General features: G+C 63.5%; 1 protein-coding gene across 1 annotated transcript; it reads left to right on the top strand.

Annotated features, from left to right (window-relative positions):
* Positions 1-596: 596 nt before the first annotated feature.
* LAMC3 (laminin subunit gamma 3) lies at positions 597-17540 on the top strand. The gene is given in 29 exon segments (XM_050714593.1): positions 597-969; positions 4976-5280; positions 5450-5580; positions 6429-6595; positions 6941-7129; positions 7575-7692; positions 7771-7869; positions 8175-8311; positions 9785-9901; positions 10160-10358; positions 10560-10672; positions 10871-11089; positions 12341-12529; positions 12607-12632; positions 12634-12853; positions 13182-13335; positions 13428-13570; positions 13653-13831; positions 13913-14051; positions 14256-14461; positions 14601-14677; positions 14887-15021; positions 15193-15337; positions 15459-15620; positions 15907-16009; positions 16117-16316; positions 16400-16546; positions 16723-16822; positions 17290-17540. Coding segments are annotated over 29 exon segments (4743 nt in total).
* Positions 17541-18711: the final 1171 nt, after the last annotated feature.

The raw sequence follows: 18711 nt of genomic DNA, 5'->3' as shown, positions 1-18711 counted from the left end.
GCAGGGTGGGCCCCCACCTCTGGGTGCTGGCGTGGGGGCACTGGGTGGGTCACAGACCCCGGCAGGTTGGTGTGGGTGGGGAGCACAGGGGTGGTGCTGGGTCTTTTTCAAAGCTTTTCCCACACCCCTCTCGGGTTTCAGGCTGTGAGAAAACTGGTGACCCCCACCAACCTAAGGAAAACCCCCTTGTGGGGAGGGAATCCCCACGGGCTCATCCCTGGTGCTGAGAAATGTTGATGCTCAGCTCCATCTCAGCAGCCAAAGACCCAATCCCCCCCCGTCCCCAAAACGATGGGGCTGGGATGCCCCAGCCAGGGGGGGGGTCCTGACCTGCCCAGCCCCACGGCCTGGGGACCAGGGTGGCCTGGGGGGGGGGGGGGGGGGGGGGGGGGAAGCTCCAACCCTGCAGCCCAGTGTCGCATGCAAAGCTTTTGACATTCCCAGCAGCTTCCACAAGATGGACCTCGGAGCGAGAGGAGGTGCCGGGCGAGGGGGGGGGGCCTGTCCCATCCCTTCCCATCCCGTTTTGTCCCATCCCTCCTGCTCCCACCCTGCCAGCCGGAGGAGGCTCAGCGTCCTGCCAGGCGAGCCCCGGCATGGCACAACCTGGGGGGCTCTGCCTGCTGGCCCTGCTGGGGCTGGGGTTTGGGGCGGGGGGCTCACCAGCCTGCCACGACCCCCGGGGCCAGCCCCGTCGCTGCATGCCCGTTTTTGAGAACGCCGCCTTCGGCCGTGCCGCCCGGGCCACCAACACGTGCGGCTCGCCCCCCGAGGACTACTGCCTGCAGATGGGCGCCCGCGACGCCAGCCAGCTCTGCCAGCGCTGCGACGCCGCCGACCCCCGGCTGCACCACAACGCCTCCCTCCTCACCGACTTCCACAGCCAGGAGGAGAGCACCTGGTGGCAGAGCCAGTCCATGGCCTTCGGCATCCAGCACCCCAACTCCGTCAACATCACGCTCCACCTGGGTAGGCGAGGGAAGCGGAGCGCGAGGGGTGCTGAGCCCCCGGGTGCTGGGGGGTGGGAGCTGGTGGTGCTCCGGCAGCCCGGTGCTGGTTTGGGGTGGAAGGTGGGATGGGCCACACCCCCAGTTTTTGGGGTGCGAGGAGGGAGATGCCCTTTAAGTGCTGCTGATGGATCGCTGGGAGGACGTGGGGAGGGTCTGCCCCATCCCGCAGCCCAGCCCCGGTCCCTTACAAGGGGCAGAAGCTGGTGGCTGTGCCTGTGTGCTGCTCCCCACCCAGACATGCCCGGCCATATACTCCCCTGTTCCTCTTCATAAAGATCATGTATGTTTGTGGAGCAGGAGGCAGGCAGGTCCCCGTGCCCCCCCCCACCCACCTCGGAGCCTTGTATGCTTTGGGTAAGCGCTGGGGTTGCGAAGCCCGTTCCCCGCCATCCCTGCACAGTGCTGAGGATGCCCCATATATTTTGGGGAGGTCACAGCTCTGCAAACACCACGCAGCCCCGGCAGGTTTTCCCAGCTGAGATCTGACCCTCTGTTTTAAATATTGGGCAAGCTGCACGTTCAGAGGGTGCGTAAAGCCTATGGGATCATGCCTGGCATTTTAAAAAGTTTTTTCCTTTTTTTTTTTTTTTTTTTCCTCCCTACATTTTGCTGCCATCTAAACTATCTTGGCTACCGGCCAGCGCTGTAAAATCTTCATTCTCTGCTGTCTCCTGCCATCTGCATGCTGAAGGGGGGTAGCGAGGGGCTGCAGCAGGAGCCGCACAAGCAAGGAACGGGGCCGGCCGAGCGCTGCGTGGGGCCGGGTGGTGGCGGCGGGTCGGTCTGTGCCCTGCGGGGACGTGGAGCTGCCCAGCTGGGTGGAGGTCACCATGTTCCCAGCCCCCTGTGAGCGGGCAGACATCTGGTCTGTGTCCCAGGCTGGGCCGGGCTCCCCACTGTGTGAGAAGTGAAGCTGGAGGAGCCGGTCCTGCTCCTGCACACCCTGTAGGAGGGGACCTGCCGGCTCCTCTCCCACCTAGCATAGGCTCAGGTCACCCTAAAATCAGGTATAGGTGATCCGAATGCAGCCAGCACTGCTGAGCAAGCCCCCGGTAGCCATATCGAGGACGGCCGGGTGATCTTGCAGCCGCTGGTCCTGGCTCAGCACCCCAAAGCATGTGGGCTCCCGGCACGTTGTGTGCCCCAGACTCCGAGCACAGGGCTCGCTTTCCAGCCTCTGCCTTCCCTCTGACTCTTCTCGGCCCCTCTGGGGGCTGGCGGTGCCCTGGTGCACCCTGTGCTTGTGTTCCCCACGGAGCTTTGTGTGGTCCCATATGAGGCCCTAATGCTGCACTGAGCTTGTCTTCAGCCCCGGTCCCTGCATCCCTCCCTGATCCAGCGCACCCTCTGCAAACGGACCTGGTGCTCCTTTTCCCTACATGCCTCGTATATCTTGCTGTGCTAAAAAGTGCCGTTTCTGTGCCCAGCACATTGCTGTCTGACCTTTCCCAGTGCTGCTGGGCCCCGTTCTTGTCCCAGCTGCAGATGATTTTATCGCTGTTTTAGTGCTTTCACTTGGGTTATGGAGGAAAAACCCAACCGGCCGTGCTGAGCCCGGCCCCACAGCCCCTGGGACACAGCCCTGGACACGTCCTTGCACCCACGCCAACTGTGACCCACATGGCATGTCCCCAGCAGCCCGTTTGTCCCACTCTGATGTGGCCAGACACCCTGTAGGGCCCCCAGCATGGTTACCTGGGGAGCTTATTAAACAGGGTTTCGAATGAATTGGACGAGACGTGTGTTTACCTGTAGGCTGTTGATTGGCATTAATTAGATTATCCTCCCTTAAATCTTGCTTCTCTGCAAGGCTTCAGCTGTGCCGTTACGGTGCACAGGCCTCGGAGCAGATCAATAACCTCAAGCGCCTGTGGCTGTTGCGTTTCCCCTGCCAGGCAGCAGAGAGGAACCCAAAATATCCGCAGGTTGTGAAGGCAAAAGGCACGGGAGCGCCTCGAGTGGCTCCTCGGCAGCTCCCCAAGTGCGAACGTCGGATGTAGGTGTGCCTGGGGTAGGGAGCATCTTCGTGTCTGTGGCCCTGACGCTGATTTTCCTACGGGGTCTGAGCCTACGATGGGCTCCTGGGGCTGGGGCTGGGGGCTGGAGGTGTCTGGGCACATGCGGCACGTGGCTGTCCCCCGTGCTCCTCTCCAAGCTCTCCCACCCCCAGACCCCAGCATTTCCCCAGCTGCAGCTTCACCCCCAGGGGAGGTGAGCGACCACTTTGCTTGGAGGTAACACAACCATAAGAGGAACACGGGTGTCCTGGTGCCCCTGTCCCCTCTCAGCCACCTGCGTGCCCACCCATGTCCCCGTCTCATGGTGTCCCCATCCCACGGCGTGCCTGGCTCTGGGCCGTGCCAAACCTTCCCGAGCAGGAAAGTGACATCCAGCCTGCGGTCATGGGCTGTGTTCAGGATTTCTTTGGAGGAAGCGAACGCAGTTTGGCTGGTTTAAGGGACTGTCTGGAGAAAGCACGCGTTTAGTCAGGACAACTGCTGCGAGCTTTCTCCACCAAAGCTCCAGACCCCGAGCTGGCCCCCCTGGCCCTCCCGTCCCCCTCCCTGCAGCGGGGCCACCTGGGGCAGAGGCTGTTTATTGACACAGCTCCCAGCTCCGGCCCTCTCCCAGAGGAAAGTGCTCGGCGAGGTGACTGCCCCGACCCCTCTGTTTTGGTAGGCGTCCCCCGGGGCCGCGCTGTCTGGGAACCGGCGCCCGCTGGGGCTCCCCGCGGGGTCTGGGGCAGGGGGCACCCCACGAGCATCAGCGAGGCCAGGGTCTGGTGGGTTTGGGGAGAGGTGCAGGGGAGCTCAGAGACAATGGGGTAGCCTGGCCTTGCTGCTACAGCCCCTTCCCAGCCATGATCACCTCCCTTTAATCCCGTGTCCCCCCGCATCCCTGATGGGAGGCAGCTGCTTTCCCCCGCGCCGGTAGCCGGGCTGGCTTGGCTCCCCCACAGCAAAATCACGGTACGTATGCGACAGTATTCATATGGGCCCAATTAAAGGCTTGTTTTCCTAGTCCCGGAATAACCCCTCTAACATTCCCAACTCATTATCTTTTCAAATAAAGCCAAAACCTCGCAGCTAATTGTTTTGCGCTGTCAGGAGCGGCGCTGTTATGGAGCAATCCAGTCTTTGAGCCGCTCCTTCGTCTCTGGCAATTAAACGGTTCTGAAGTTCGCTTTGGTATATTTTCCCCTCCTTTTTGGTAATTCTTTCAAGTGATTTCAGAGCTGTGCTGACCACTCTGGGGACTGGCATCCTCTGTTTGTCTTCAGCCCAGCAAAGCCAGCAGCAGTGCCAGACCCCAGCGTGCAGCTCTCTGGAGAGGGACCGGCCTTGACCCTCTCCGCCTCTCCATCCTGTCCCCAGCGCAGCTCTGGAGATGCTGACGAGTGCCAGGGGCCTGATTCTTCCCATCCAGCTGCTGGGCAGACCTGGCTTTGCACCATCTCCTGGCCCATGCAACCCGCCTGGTGCCTTCATGCAACAACCGGAAGGCTGCAGGGGGGGCAAGAGGCGATTTGGGGCCAGGCAGGATCTGGGCTGCATCGAGCAGAAGCTGGTTAAGGGCAGCTGGACAGGAGGAAAGCAAATTCTGCATGGCACAGAGCTGTCGCTGCCAGATGAGCAGTCACTTTCTGCTGCACGGTGCAGCTCTTTGTGCCTCCGGAGATGCAGATGGGGAGGAAACGGGTGGGTTTCAGGTGGAAGCAGCGATTGTAGGGGATGTGAGCTGGGGATGTGCTTGCTGGGACCGGCACCATGGGGCTGTGCAGCCCCTCCGGGTGCTCCCCTATCACTGCAGTGAGGAGAGGGGCACAGTACCTGGCCTGGGTGGCAGAGCAGGGTGATGCCAGCGGCCATGTGGGATGGGGTGCTGGGATGATTTTGCACCTGTTCCTGGAGACCTTTGTGCCAATGGGGCAGGAGATGGTGACAGTGCGGGGGGTCTGTCCCCAGGCAAGGCTTACGAGATCACCTACGTGCGGCTCAAGTTCCACACCAGCCGCCCCGAGAGCTTCGCCATCTACAAGCGCAGCCGCGCCGACGGGCCCTGGGTGCCCTTCCAGTACTACAGCGCGTCCTGCCACAAGACCTACGGCAAGCAGCCCAGGCACTACCTGAGGCCGGGCGAGGACGAGCAGGTGGCCTTCTGCACCGACGAATTCAGCGACATCTCCCCCCTGAGCGGGGGCAACGTGGCCTTCTCCACCCTCGAGGGCCGGCCCAGTGCCTACAGTTTTGACGGGAGCCCCGCGCTGCAGGTGCTGGGGGGTGGGAGAGGGGTGGGTGCACGGTCACCGGGGTTTGGGGGGGAGCACCCCTGTTATCCTGAGCCCCCCGGTCAGGATGGGTGCAGGATGTGCCCTGGTTGGGGTGGGGAGCTGGTAGCCCCGACCCTTCTCCAAGACGCCTTCCCCATGTCCCCTGCAGGAGTGGGTGACCGTCACCGACCTGCTCATCTCCCTGAACCGCCTCAATACTTTTGGGGACGACATCTTCAAGGACCCCAAGGTGCTGCAGTCGTACTACTACGCCATCTCCGACTTCTCTGTCGGCGGCAGGTGAGGGGCGGCCGGGCGGAACAGGACAAGGCTGCAGGGTTGGAAACTGTCCCGGGAGTATGCGTGGGGCTTGTGGCAGCTGCTCCCCAGCTCAGGCTTGTTTAATTGCATTACTGGGGCAAACTATTCAGATGTGAATACAGATTCTCCATCCGTAAACTGGAGCTGGCAGTGCAGTGCCGAAGTGGGGAGCCCTTCGAGCTGCACAGGGAGACCTTCCCCTCCAAGCCCTCTCCATTTGCCACCAGTTCTATTTGCTTTCCCCTCGCCCAGCCCCACAACTTTTAATGTCACAGGGGCTCCACGTGTGGCTCTGCTTCGTCCCTGGATACAGGGAAAGAAAGGTCCCAAAGCACGGATGGGTGCTGGTGGGGTCAGCACAGCTGCAGCCCCAGGAGCTGAAGCAGCCACCGGTGGGCTTGGGCAGCTGACGTGGGATGGAGACATCGGCAGTGCCCGCTCGGTGCTGTGCTGTGAGCGCCCTTCCCTGGGCAGGGAGTTAGGAAATGGGCCGTCAGACACCACGCTCCACCCCGGTGAGAGGCGAGAGCCGCCTGCCCCCAGGCAGCGGGGCCAGGGATGCTCCCAGCTGGCTGAGAGCCCTCTTTGCTTTCTGACCCTCCTGGGCTCCAGCAGCTGGAGCTGGTTAGCATTCCGCATGGGCCACCCTCAGCGTGTGACCTCCCAGCTGGCCGGGCCGGCAGCGCCTTGGGGACAAGGCGGGCGGCCTCGGTGCTAGCACAGCCCGAGCTGTCACTGCCCCACGGCCACAGCAGCATGGACGCCATCCCACTGCAGCCCGTACTGGTGCTCAGAGCACCTTGTCCCCACACCGGGGTCTCTCGCAGGTGCAAATGCAACGGCCACGCCAGCGAATGCGTGCCGGACGAGACAGGACGGCTGGCGTGCGTGTGCCAGCACAACACGGCCGGCACCGACTGCGAGCGCTGCCAGCCCTTCTACCAGGACCGGCCCTGGGCTCGCGGCACCGCCGAGGCTGCCAACGAGTGTCTCCGTGAGTGGCACCGGGGGCTGTGCATGGGCTGGTGGCACGGTCATGGTGTGCAGCGAGGGAAGGAAGCGCCTGTGCCGTTTTGCAAGGCTGCTCCAACCAGGGAGGGAGGATTTGTACCCCAGGGCCCCCATTCACAGCGTTGCCCAAGGACCCTGCAGCATTTCTTCACCCCACGAGTGCAGCTGTCTGCCCCGTGCATGGTCCCATACCCACCTTTTAACACCATCAATAGTTCGTGCTGCTGAGCCGAGCATCCTCTCCACCCCAACCCAGCCCCAGGGCTCATCCCCATGGCCCCCCGGGGGGCCCAGCCACTGCCGACCACCCCTCCTGCCTCCCCCCCAGCCTGCAACTGCAGCGGTCGCTCGGAGGAGTGCTTCTACGACCCGGAGCTGTACCGCCGCAGCGGGCACGGGGGCCACTGCCGCCACTGCCGCGACAACACGGCCGGGCCCCACTGCGAGCGCTGCCGGCAGAACCACTACCGCTGGGAGCCTCGGGCCGCCTGCCAGCCCTGCCACTGCCACCCTGCAGGTGTGTGGGGCCCCGCCGGGCACACAGAGACGCTGCTGTGTACGGGGAATGTGTGGGAGGGAAGGGTTTGGTCAGTGCTACCCAGCCTGGGGATGTCCTGTTGTGCTTGTCCCAGTGCTGTTGTACCACTGGGTTTTGCCAGGCTCAGCTCAGGGATGGGGTGGGACTCTGGAAAGGCTCAGGTAGGGGTTTATGCCCCGAGGAGTCAAAGTGGCCATCATTCCCCATCTGCCAACTGCCCTGCAGGGTTTTGTGCAGCTTCCAGATCATACAAAGCTGATTCCCCACACTCCCATCACCCCAAGAGGGTACAGCTGCCCTACCCAGGGCAGGTTCCTCACCATCGCATGCGTGACCGAGCCTGGCCTCAGGAATGAGGTCCCCCTGTCACCCCCTTGGGTCTTCCCCAATCTGGGGACCACTCAGGCTGGCCGGGTCCCCGCAGGCTCCCTGCGGCCCCAATGTGACAGCTCGGGGACCTGCGCCTGCAAAGCCAACGTGACGGGCTGGAAGTGCGAGCGCTGCAAGGACGGCTATCACAGCCTGAGCGAAGGCGGCTGCAGGTGAGGGGGAGCCCGGCCGTGGTGGGGGCACGGGATGGGATCGGGGATCGTCTCACACCTTCATCTCGCCCCTTCCAGACCCTGCGCCTGCGACCCCGCCGGCAGCGTGGGCACCTGCGACCCCAACACGGGACACTGCGCCTGCAAGGAGAGGGTGGAGGGGCACCTGTGCAACAGGTCAGCTCCGTGGTACCGGGACGGGGATGGGACCGCGGCCCCTTTCTAAGTTGGGGTCAGTTCAGGGCAGGAATCTTTGCTGCTGTGGGGCATCGCTGCTTCCCCAGCCCTTAAACACAGCCCCTTGCTCGGGGGGGGTTGCAACGGAAATCGTGTGGGGTCGCTCCTTATGGAGGCTGGTGAGGCTGGGGGCTGCATCCCTCTAGACTGGTGGGATTGGGCTGACTTGGAGCTGCCACCACTGTGCCCCCCCCGGTGCCACTGTGATCCCCTGCCCCTGCCATATGTTTCGTCCCCATATCCAGGTGCCAGCCTGGATGGTTTAACCTGCAGCCCCACAACCCCGCCGGCTGCACCAGCTGCTTCTGCTATGGCCACTCCGCTGTCTGCACAGCAGCGACCGGCTACGAGGTGATCCACGTGCGCTCCGACTTCAGCCGAGGTACCAACCGCCTGGCCCCGGGCAAAAAGCAGGGGGCACGGCCACAGGAACGTGGGCCAGGAAACTCGGGAGGTTGGGAAACCCTGGGGCTGAGCATCCCCCCTCTGGGGCTGGGCACCCTGCTTGGCTTAACGGTGATGATGGTCAGAGGGGAATTTTTCTGTCTTGCTGTTTGGCTGTTAGATCTCTGTTTTTGCCCCAGCTCCACAGGGACAGGCTCTTCCTGGCTCCCCAGGGCATCTCTCCATCCCGTTGTGCTCCTGGGGCTGTGTGTGGCTTGGGGAGTGCTGTGAGGCTGGGCATGACTCCTTTGGCACACTACAGGAACATTTAAAAAAAAAAAAAGAAAAAATGAGTCGGAAAGATAAAAAGTAAAAGGACAGAACCCGGTGGGAACTTTTTCTCCTTACCCTCTCCTCTCCCAGCCTGTGGCTGGGATGGAGCAGGGGGGGGATTTTCCCACCGGCAGCCAGGGCTGTGCGTGGCTGCCGGAGCTGCGTGTGTGCGGGATGCTCGGGGAAACCCTGCCATCTGCCGCGCAGCACGACGCGTGCAGCACGGGCACGCCTCGGCACTGGCACCGTACGGGCACCTGCCGTGGGGCCGGGCACCTGCTGTGGGGTGCTTCACCCGCACCCCAGTGGTGTGAGGCCAGCGAGCAGGCGGGGGTGAACGGCTCTGGCGAGCATTTATGCCGTCTGCGTTTAAGCCCCGCTGCCAATTGCTGTCCTGCTGTCTTGCACAGCCTTGAAAAGAAGCCAGGCTTTATGCCGCGTCTTCCCCGCTTCCTTCCTGCGGCAGTCTCGCCAGCCTTGGGCTGCTCATTTAGGGACAGATTTTTCCAAAGCCCGGGGCCAGGCTGCAGGGCTTGGTGCTGCCGGATGGCAGTGATTTGTGCTCCCGTAGCCCCCTTCCCCCAAATGCCCCCAAATCTGCAGCTGAGCCGGATCAGCCTGAGGTTTCCTGTGCTGTGTGAAGGGGCCAGCAGCCCAAACAGGGGTGATTTGATAATCCAGGGCAGCCCGCTTGATATCCGGGGGGAAAACGTCCAAGTGTTTGTCCTGGGGTTGCCAGAAATAAATAACTGCCGGGAGCGGGGGAGAGTTAAACCCATTTCCGAAGGAAGCCAACGTAATGCAATTACACCCGCCTTGCTGCGCTTCCTGCGTTCTCCAGCCCACGGTAACTTCTGAACTGCAGCACAGGCAGGGGGGCAAAAGTTTAAAGATAACGATTTCCTCCGAATCTAAGAAAACAAACAGATGGGGAGGAGACAGCGAGGGCCACCGTGAGAGCACAGAGCCCGAGCGGAGCAGGGTGGTGCAAAGCGTTGGCTCCTTACAAGACCCTGGGGGAGGCTCGGGGGCAGGGATGGAGCCCCAAAAAGCAGCACCCTGGGGTGCTGGGCACATGGGGTAGGGGGGGTTCACCGCTCCCCTTTACCCCGGCACCATCACTGTGCTCTTCGTGCAGGGCTGGAGGGCTGGGCTGCAGCTGCGGTGGGTGCCGTGGCCGTGCCTCTGCACTGGGCTGATGGGGAGGCGAGCATCAAGTGGGACGGAGAGGAGCCGATGGATTTTCTTGCACCAGGTACGTGCTGGGCTCCTGGGGTCCTGCTCTGCTGCTGGCCCCCCCCGGTGCTCTCGTGAGACAACCCATTGCTAACCTGGGTGGGTGGTTTGGAGCTGGCCCTGCTGCAGGAGGGTGGCCACAAGCTTTACCCCCTGTCGATGCTGGTGGGAACAGAACCATGCCAGGGGCTCCTGTCCTGTTCCCACCTGGCATCGTGGGTACCTCCACATGGGTACATCCACGCCCTTCAGACTTTCCTCCTCTTTCCCCTTGCAGAGAAGTTTCTGCAGAACCAGCATCTCAGTTACGGGCAGCCCCTGACCCTGCTGCTGGGAGCAGAGGGGAACGGGACCGGGACAGAGAGCAGGGTGCCCCTGCTCCGCGCCCAGCTGGTGCTGGAGGGCGAGGGGATGGAGGTCACCATGTCCAGCAGCAAGAGCCAGCCACGGGACGGAAAGCAGGCTGTCACCTTCAGGTACCTGTCGTGCTCTGGGGATTCTCGGGTGATTGGGGACACTTGCAGATCTTGTCAGGGCTACCTTGTGCTGGGGGTTCAGCTCTGCTCCCAGGCCCCCCGGGGATTTCACCGTGTGCCCCATCAGTGGGGGAGCTGAGCCGTCCTGCGGTGGGAAGCTGTCCCTCTGGCTGTCCTTCCTCCCACGCTCCTCTCCAACAGGCTGCACGAGGCCGAGGAGGGCACGGAGCCTTCGCTGTCGGCCTTCAGCTTCCAGCGCCTGCTCTCCAACCTGAGCGCCCTCCGCCTCCGCGTGAGCCATGGCCCCGGGCCAGGTGGGTGGCTCCGCGCGGTGTCCCGTGGGGACCAGGCTGGGGCTGGGGACGGCAGAACGGCACTGAAGCAGGGACAAGAGGCATCCACAGGGGTATTTTGGGGTCTCCCATGTCTGTCTGGAGCATTTCTATGCAGGATGGAGAGATGGGGCCAGGGACAGTGCCGTCCCAACCTCACGCCGCTGTCCCCTCTCGCAGGCAGGCTGGTGCTGAGTGAGGTCTGGCTCACGTCGGCTCGCCTCGGGTCGGGTGTGCAGGCGGGCTGGGTGGAGGAGTGCGCGTGTCCCCCGGGCTACACCGGTCAGTTCTGCCAGTCCTGCGCTCCCGGCTTCAAGCGGGACGTCCCCTTCGGTGGCCCCTTCGTCGCCTGCGTGCCCTGCGCCTGCAACCAGCACGGGGACTGCGAGCCCCGCTCAGGTGCGCACCCCCAGCCCCTCTGCTCACCAAAGCGTGACATGCACGGGTAACAAATCCTTGTCTTTGCTTATTCTGAGGGATGCTGGAAACCATCCTGGAGGTCGCAATGCCCGGAACTTGCAAGCTGAATTGCTCTCCTGCCAGCAAAGTGGATGGCTTTGGTCAGGGAAGGGGTGGATTGCCCTGGAGCTGGAGGTGACCACACGAATGTGGCACCAGCCCCGCTGCATGGCACACATGGCCTCGTGGCCCTGCTGGCCATCAGCTCTGGGGAAATGCAGATCAGAGGCTCATGAGATGCTGCCCTGCTGCCTGTCCATCCCTGCAGGAGGCAGCAACTGAGATCGGTGCTGGGAAGAGCTTGGGAAGGAGATGTTTGGTACCCGGACAGGGCCCCTGGCCCGGGCGCCCTCGCTGGCAGGCTCGCTGTGGAAAGGAACAACAATAGTTTATGGTTGGGATGGGAAGGGCTGGAAGAGGCGTTTTCCTCAGCAAGTGCCTCTGCCCTGCCAGTGGAAACACAGCAGCGGGGCTGCAAATTCAACCCTCCTCTTGCCGAGCTGGGGCTGGCACCGCGGGCTGTGCAGTGCCTGAGGACGGGGCCAAACCTTTGATGTCCCAGCCCTCGTGCTGCCAGCCCTCGCCAGCCTCCACACTTCCCTTCGCTGTTTTTTCCACTCCTTTCTGCCACCCACTTTTCCTTTCTTTTCCTTTGCCCGGCTCCACCCAAATGTGGGGAAAATGGAGAAATGCCCATTCCCACCACCCGCCTGGTACAACCCGACCCCTCCGGCTCCTCTTCTCCCTCTTCAGTCAAGCAAAGCAGCTGCTTGGAGGGGGGGGAGGATCCCTGAGCATCCTTCCTCCTCCTCCTTCTCCTCCTCCTCCTCCCAGCTGACTTCGGATGGCCGTGACTCACCGGCTCGGCTCGCAAGGAGACGCTCGCTCCCTGCTGGGTCGCAGCCGCCTGCTCGTGTTTTCCATGAGAGGGGCCGCGCAGGCTGGAAACAGGGCTGCTCGTGGCTGAGAAATGTGGTGTCGATTATTGCAGGCGCCAGCAGACCTTGTGCACAGTGGCGGGGCTTTCTGCGCCCGCCTCGTCCCCTGCAAATCATCCTCGCCCTGAGCAAGGACTGGGCAAGGAGGGGAAAACGTTAAGAGCTTGGTTGGGAACACGCAGTCCCCGTGTGGCCCCTTGCCTGGAGCTGCGCGTCCCTCCCGGCACCCATGGCTCCGTTTTCCTCCTCGCAGGGCAGTGCCGGTGCTTGCACAACACAGAAGGTCCCTCCTGCGAGCGCTGCAGCCCCGGGTTTTATGGCAACCCCTTCGTGGGGCGCTTCGACGACTGCAAGCCCTGCCCGTGCCCCTACCGCTCGCCCTGCACCGAGGTGCCCGGCAGCAGAGAGGTGGTGTGCACCCACTGCCCCCTGGGGCAGAGAGGTGAGCCTGGGGTGGGCCAAGGGGCTGTGGGCAGCCCGGCGTGGCCGGACCCTCCCCATTTTTTCCATCTTCCTTAGGGAAACGCTGCGAGCTGTGCGACGACGGGTTTTTTCGGGGACCCCCTGGGACAGAGGGGCCCCGTGCGTCCCTGCGCCCCCTGCCAGTGTCACGGGAACGTGGACCTCAACGCCGTGGGGAACTGCGACACCGAGTCCGGCCGGTGCCTGCGCTGCCTGCACAACACGACGGGCGAGCACTGCCAGGAGTGTCGGCCGGGCTTCTACGGGGATGCGCTGGCCCCCAGCCCCGCCGGGAAGTGTGCGCGTACGTACGGCACGGTCCTGCTCCCCCTGTCCCACCCCAGCCAAAGCCCTCCCAGCAGGGCAGGCAGAGGGGATGCCCACTGGGCTTAGGGGCTGATCGATGGGCCAGGTTGGTCCCGAAAGCTCAGGAATGGCTTTGTGTCCCCTCTCTCCGCTGCCACCCTCCTTCCCCGGAGATATCCTGGTCTGCAGGGGCTCGGCCTCAAAGCCCTGTTTAATGGAGGGACGTGGTCCCCTACAGCACGTGGGGCTCAGCCACCAGCCCCTATTCCTGCTCTCTCACCCGACAGCCCCTTATTGGGATGTAAGCAGTGTTTTATCTCCTGTAGCTTGCGATTGCAACCCCGATGGCTCAGCCCCGGGGCCGGAGGGCTGCGATCCCAGCACGGGCCAGTGCCGCTGCCTCCCGCACGTGACGGGCAGGACCTGCGGGCTCTGCCAGCCCGGCTACTACGGGCTGCTGCCCACCGTGGGCTGCAAGAGGTGCGTGGGGCACGATAAAAGGGGCAGCAGGGGTTCTGCTCCTGCTCCTTGTCTTTGCTGCCTGCTCATTGCCCTCCGCTCCTTGGTGCCAGCTGCGAGTGCCACCCGGCGGGGTCGCGGGACAGCGGGTGCCACGCGCTGACGGGGCAGTGCTCCTGCCAGCTGGGCGTCGCGGGGCTGCGCTGCGACAGATGCGACCACGGCTTCTTTGGATTCTCTGCTAAGGGCTGTCGAGGTAACCCGGAATGGGGACGGCGCCTCGGTCCCAAAAACGGGGCTGGCAGCCGCGGCGTGATGCCTTCCTGCCACCGTTGCAGCCTGCAACTGCTCCCCGCTGGGCGCCGTCACGCCGCAGTGCCACGAGAACAGCACCTGCGTCTGCCGCCCCGGCTTCGTGGGCTACAAGTGCGACCAGTGCCAGGCCAACTTCTTCCCCGACCCTCCGAGCTCCGGCTGCCAGCCGTGCCCCTCTTGCTACGGGCTGGTGAAGGACGGGGTACGGCCCGCGCCCTGCCGAGGCGGTGAAGCGCCCCGGCCACCGCGCTGCGTCACCGTGCCCCCCATATCTCGCCCGCAGGCTGACCGGCTGAAGGCGAAGCTGCAGGAGATGGAGGAACGGCTGCAGACCCCAGGCTGTGACGTCCACCCGGGGCAGTCCCTGGTGCTGGGAGATGCGCCCCGGGGAGACGGGCTGCCCGGCAGGCACCTCCTGCAAGGTATGGGGCAGCACTTGCCACCAGCACGGGGGGGCAGAAAGCCTCATGTCACCCCTACGGGGACGCTGTGTTCCTTTGTGTGCCCAAGAGGGGCTCTTCCTCTTTTATTAGAGGGGGTGCTCAGGCTCAGGGCAGCCCCAAAGGCAGGTGGAGATGCCTCATACATGTCTGCAGGCAACAAGCAGCTCCTTGCACTGCCCACAGGTGCCCGGGCTGTGCTCTCCGTGCAGGTGGGGCGGCTGGCGGGGGTGCTGAGCGCCGCGCAGGGCCGTCTCAGCAACGCCAGCCAGGCCAGCGGCTGCTCCGACCACGGACACCCCAAGACGTGCGTCCTGCTGTCGGAGATCGGGGCCGTGCTGCAGTCGGCGCAGCGGGAGGTGCTGCACGCCGCCGACACCCTGGCTGCCACGGTGCGGGCTCGGGAGGCTCCAGGGGCTGGTGGCTGTCCTAGGGTGGGATGCCACTGGCACAGGGGGGGGGTGAGAGGGAAAGCCTGGGGTCCCCGTGGGTGTAGCCTCGGGGTCTCACTGCTGCTCCTTGTGTTTGAAGGAGATTCCTCAGGAAATCCCCCCGCAGCCCACCAACTGGAGCCGCGTGGCGCTGGATGCGCGGGTGTTGGCTGAGAGGTACGGTGGCATCCTGCACCACGGCACTGCCAGCAGGGACAGCCGCAGTGCCGGGAGCTTCCTGCCCTTCCAGGTGGTCCGTGCAAGCCTGACCCTGTCTGATGCCAGCACGCAGAGGCAGAGGAGGCTGCCTGCCCAGCTGGGGGGCGTGGGGTGGCCTCTCTTCCCCAGAGGCCAATCCCAATCTCTGGATGCCCTTGTCCCTGCAGGCACGGGGACGCTGTGGCGCAGGTGGAGGCGATGGTCAGGAGAGCGCTAAATGTGTCCAAAGCCAGCCACGAGCTCCTGCAGAGCCTGCTGGAGGGGAGAGCAGCATGGGAGGCACAGCGCGAGCTGGAGGCCGGGTGAGGGCTGGCAGTGAATGGGGGTGTTGCAGAGCATAGAGCCCCAGCTCCATGCTGGGGGTGTTTCAGGCCATTTCCCCCATTCTCAGGGCCAGGTCCCAAGCTGCCACCCGTGCCTTCAAAATGCTGCAGGGCAGTGGATGACCATGACATCCCCATATGCCCCCATAGGTACGAGGAAATCCAGCAGGCGCAGGAGGAGCTGGGCGCTGGCATGCTGGAGGTGGCAGCGGAGGCCAGGAGGGCTCTTGCCACCATCCAGCAGGCAAACGCAGACGTGGCTGAGAAGCTCCTGCAGGTGGCTGCTCCAGGGCAGGTGGGCAGCATCCAGCTCCCAGCAGGGAGCAGCTCAAGGCTCCTGCTTGTATCCCTGCCCCATGCTCCCTCCCGGGCTGGGAGATGCCCTCACGGAGCTGATGGGACCTCTCGCCCCGCAGCAGGCACTGCTGGCACAGGCTGGAGCCCTGGTGCAGGACCTGGGGGCACTGGAGCGGGCGGTGGGCACGCAGGAGCTGTCGGCGCAGCAAGCCATCGCGGCATCCCGCACCCTGGCAGCTGGGCTGCGCCGGGACCTGCAGGGGACTCGCAGCTTCACGCAGGTAATTGCTGCTTGCCCGCAGGGATGTCCCTGTGAAATAAGCCGTGGGGACCCCCTGTGCCAGGCGGAGCTGTTGGCACGCAGGGTGCATTCCTCTGCTGCCTCCCACTCGGGGAACAGGGGCTGGTGAGCCCCAGCCCCTCTGTTCCAGCAGTGGGTGTTTGGGGAGACATCACTTGGGCACCCAGATCACCAAGGAGCTCGCCCACCAAGCGGGAGCGGGCTGGGTCCCATGAAGAGCTGGGCGCAGCTCTTTGTCCCTTCCCCAACCTCAATCCTGTCTCCAGCTGCAGGACCGAGCTGGCACTGCCCGCAGCCTGGCCACCTCGGCAGTCTCACGAGGAAAAGCTGCCCTCTCCGGCACGGAGTCCGTCCTGGCCAGCTTGGAAGGTAAAAGGCTCCTGCCAGAGCGTCTCTGGTCACAGCCTGGCTCTTGCTGTGCTGGGAGCCCAAGGAGAAAAGAGGCTGGATCGGTGATGGCCGGGGTGTCCCCGCAGGCATGAGGAAGGTGCTGGGGCATCGGAAGGGCCAGGCTGCCCTGAGCAGGAGGATGGCGCTTGTGCGGGACAGGACGATGGTGGAGGCCCAGAAGAAGATCAAACAGGCAGAGAAAATGCTGGGAAACTCCTTGTCTGTCTCCACCACAGCCAGGAGGACAGCTGGGGAGGCCGAGCAAGTCGCTGGGGAGAGCGCTAAGGTCTGAGCGGAGGGATGTGGATACAGGGATTAGGACCCCTTGGGTGTCCCCAGGTGACTGTCCCCATCTCTGTCCCTTTGCAGAGGGCAAGGGCTGTGCTGCAGGGCAGCAAGCAGGCTCACAAGCATGCTGTGCAGCTTGCCACACGTGTCAACAAGACCCAGCAGGAGCTCGTCCGGCAGGAGCGTGTGGCTGAGGAGCTCAGGGGGGGCCTGGAGGAAGCAGAGCAGGTGAGTCGGGTCCCCTGGGGCTGGCTGTGTGCTCCTGTCTCCAGCCAAAGCCTGGAGGCGGGTTGTCTGCAGCACAGAGCACCGGGAGCAACAAAGCATGGGGAATGCCTTGGGGCTGTTTCTGGGATCTGGCCAAGGGTTATCAGTGCCCCTGATCTGAGTGTCTGTGTTGCAAGGTGGGGACAGAGGTGAGTGAGATGGCAAAAAGCCTCCAGGAAGCCCGGGGCTCGCTGATGGCGGACATCAAGACCCTGAAGGACCTGCTGAGCAGCCTTGGTGAGACCCTACGGGAGTGGGTTTGGGCCCCCTGGTGGGCTTGGGGTCAGCACTGTCCAGGCTGAGCTGGATGCCCCACGCTGGAGATACCTCCGGGTTTTGGCAAAGCTTCTTCAGGGGTCGTGTCATGGAAAGCCCTTGTGCAGAACGAACTGGGGCTTGCTGAGCGTGTGCTCACACCTGGTCGGGGGACACTGATCTCCCTTGGCATCTTCAGGAGGAGCAGGCGGGGTTAGAGGGTGGAAAGCATCACACACACATAAAGGAAAGATGTGCTCAGGCCCTGCCTGGAGCCACAGACCAATTCTTTTTTAACCAGTGATCACTGGAAGCTGCACTGCCTCCATACCCCGCTGCACCCACTCCCTCCCACCTGCCTGCTGCCAAGGGCCAGATCTCTTGGAGCAGGACCAGACCCTCTCCTGCCCAGCTCTTTGCCTCTCATCCGCATCCTTCCCCTTGTCCAGGCAACCTGGAGCAGGGCACGCAGGTGGAGGCAGCGCTGGGAGCAGGGAGGCTGCAGCTGGAGCGGCTGCGGCTGCGCCTGGCTGCGCCGGGAGCCCTGGCCAAGCGGCTCAGCCAGCTGCAGCAGGAGGCAGCACAGCAGCAGGAGAAGATCCAGGCGGTCGAGAGCGACTTGGCCGAGATCCGGGCTGACAAGAGGAACCTGGAGGACATTTTGCGGAGCCTCCCCGAGGGCTGCTCAGAGTGGCAGTGACAGGGCGCCGGCTGCTGCCCCGACACCCCCAGTCACCTCTGTGCCCCCCTGCAACAGGGTCCGGCAGAGCAAAGGACACCCTCACTCACCAGCATCGCTCCCTCCTGCTGCTCTGCATGTTGCCCTCGGTACAATATCACACCCGGGTCCTTACCCACACTGGTTCTGACTCAGCATCCCAAGCGCTCTGTGGCATGACCTTAGCCCCCAGCTCCATCCCTGGCCCAGGGGACAAAGCAGCTATCAGGGACCGATGTGGAGGGGACAGAGCGCTCACATTCTCTGACCAGGCAGCGAATGAAGGACTGTCACAGATATCCTCCACGCTAGACAACTCTCCGTCCCTCCTTCCCCCCTAGGGCAGCGTACCAAGTATGTAAAGCCCCAAAGCTGTAACACCCACTGTCCCTCCTGCCCCAGGAGGAGACGAGAGGCTCTCACACACGTGTTGGAAGCCGGTCCTGCTGCACAATGCCGCGCAGCACGATGCTTGTGTGCTGTGGTCACGGAGGTGCGGAGTTGAATCATAACAAACCTGGGCTGAGAGAGGAGCTCCCAGGAGGGCACACAGCTTGCCGGCTTCCCAGGGGCAGGGAGCTCACAGCAAGGAGGGCGAAAGGGGCTGAGCAGAAGCAAAGCCAGGCTCTTAACCTGGCAGATGGGGGCATCCTCTGCCTGTCGCATCCTGCTGTTCTCCTGCTCCACGGTGGTTATTGGTGCTGGACAGGGAGCAGCTGGACACAGCCAGCTCCTGCCGGTGTCACTCCCACGGGATGGCACAGAGGTCAGTGGCTGTGTTGCCTGTAAAGGAAAGGCATCTGGGTGGTTCACCCTGCCATGCGTGGGCTGCTCAACAGGACTGGGCAGGCAGCGGAGCCGGGTTCAGCCACCCCCTGCACTGGTGGTGCTGGCACAGCAAAGTCACGCCTGTAAGGTCAGAAGCGAGTCCCCAGGCTGGAGCACAGTTCACTTTATAACTTGCTTTACCTGTGCTCTTCTGCTCACAGTGCTGGAAACCAGGCTTGCTAAAGTCTTGTGTAACGCTATTTGTAAAACTGCTGCCACAGACCTTGGATTCCCCCAGTGCCATCTCCTGTGGGTCCAGGGGTCTGTAAGGGATTTTCCTACCTGAGCAAACCTATCTCCCTCCTACCTCTGCACAAAAGCTGAG

The sequence above is a fragment of the Cygnus atratus genome, chromosome 19 (assembly GCF_013377495.2).
Source record: "Cygnus atratus isolate AKBS03 ecotype Queensland, Australia chromosome 19, CAtr_DNAZoo_HiC_assembly, whole genome shotgun sequence".
Classification (NCBI taxonomy): domain Eukaryota; kingdom Metazoa; phylum Chordata; class Aves; order Anseriformes; family Anatidae; genus Cygnus; species Cygnus atratus.
This window is presented reverse-complemented; position numbering and strand designations above follow the sequence as displayed.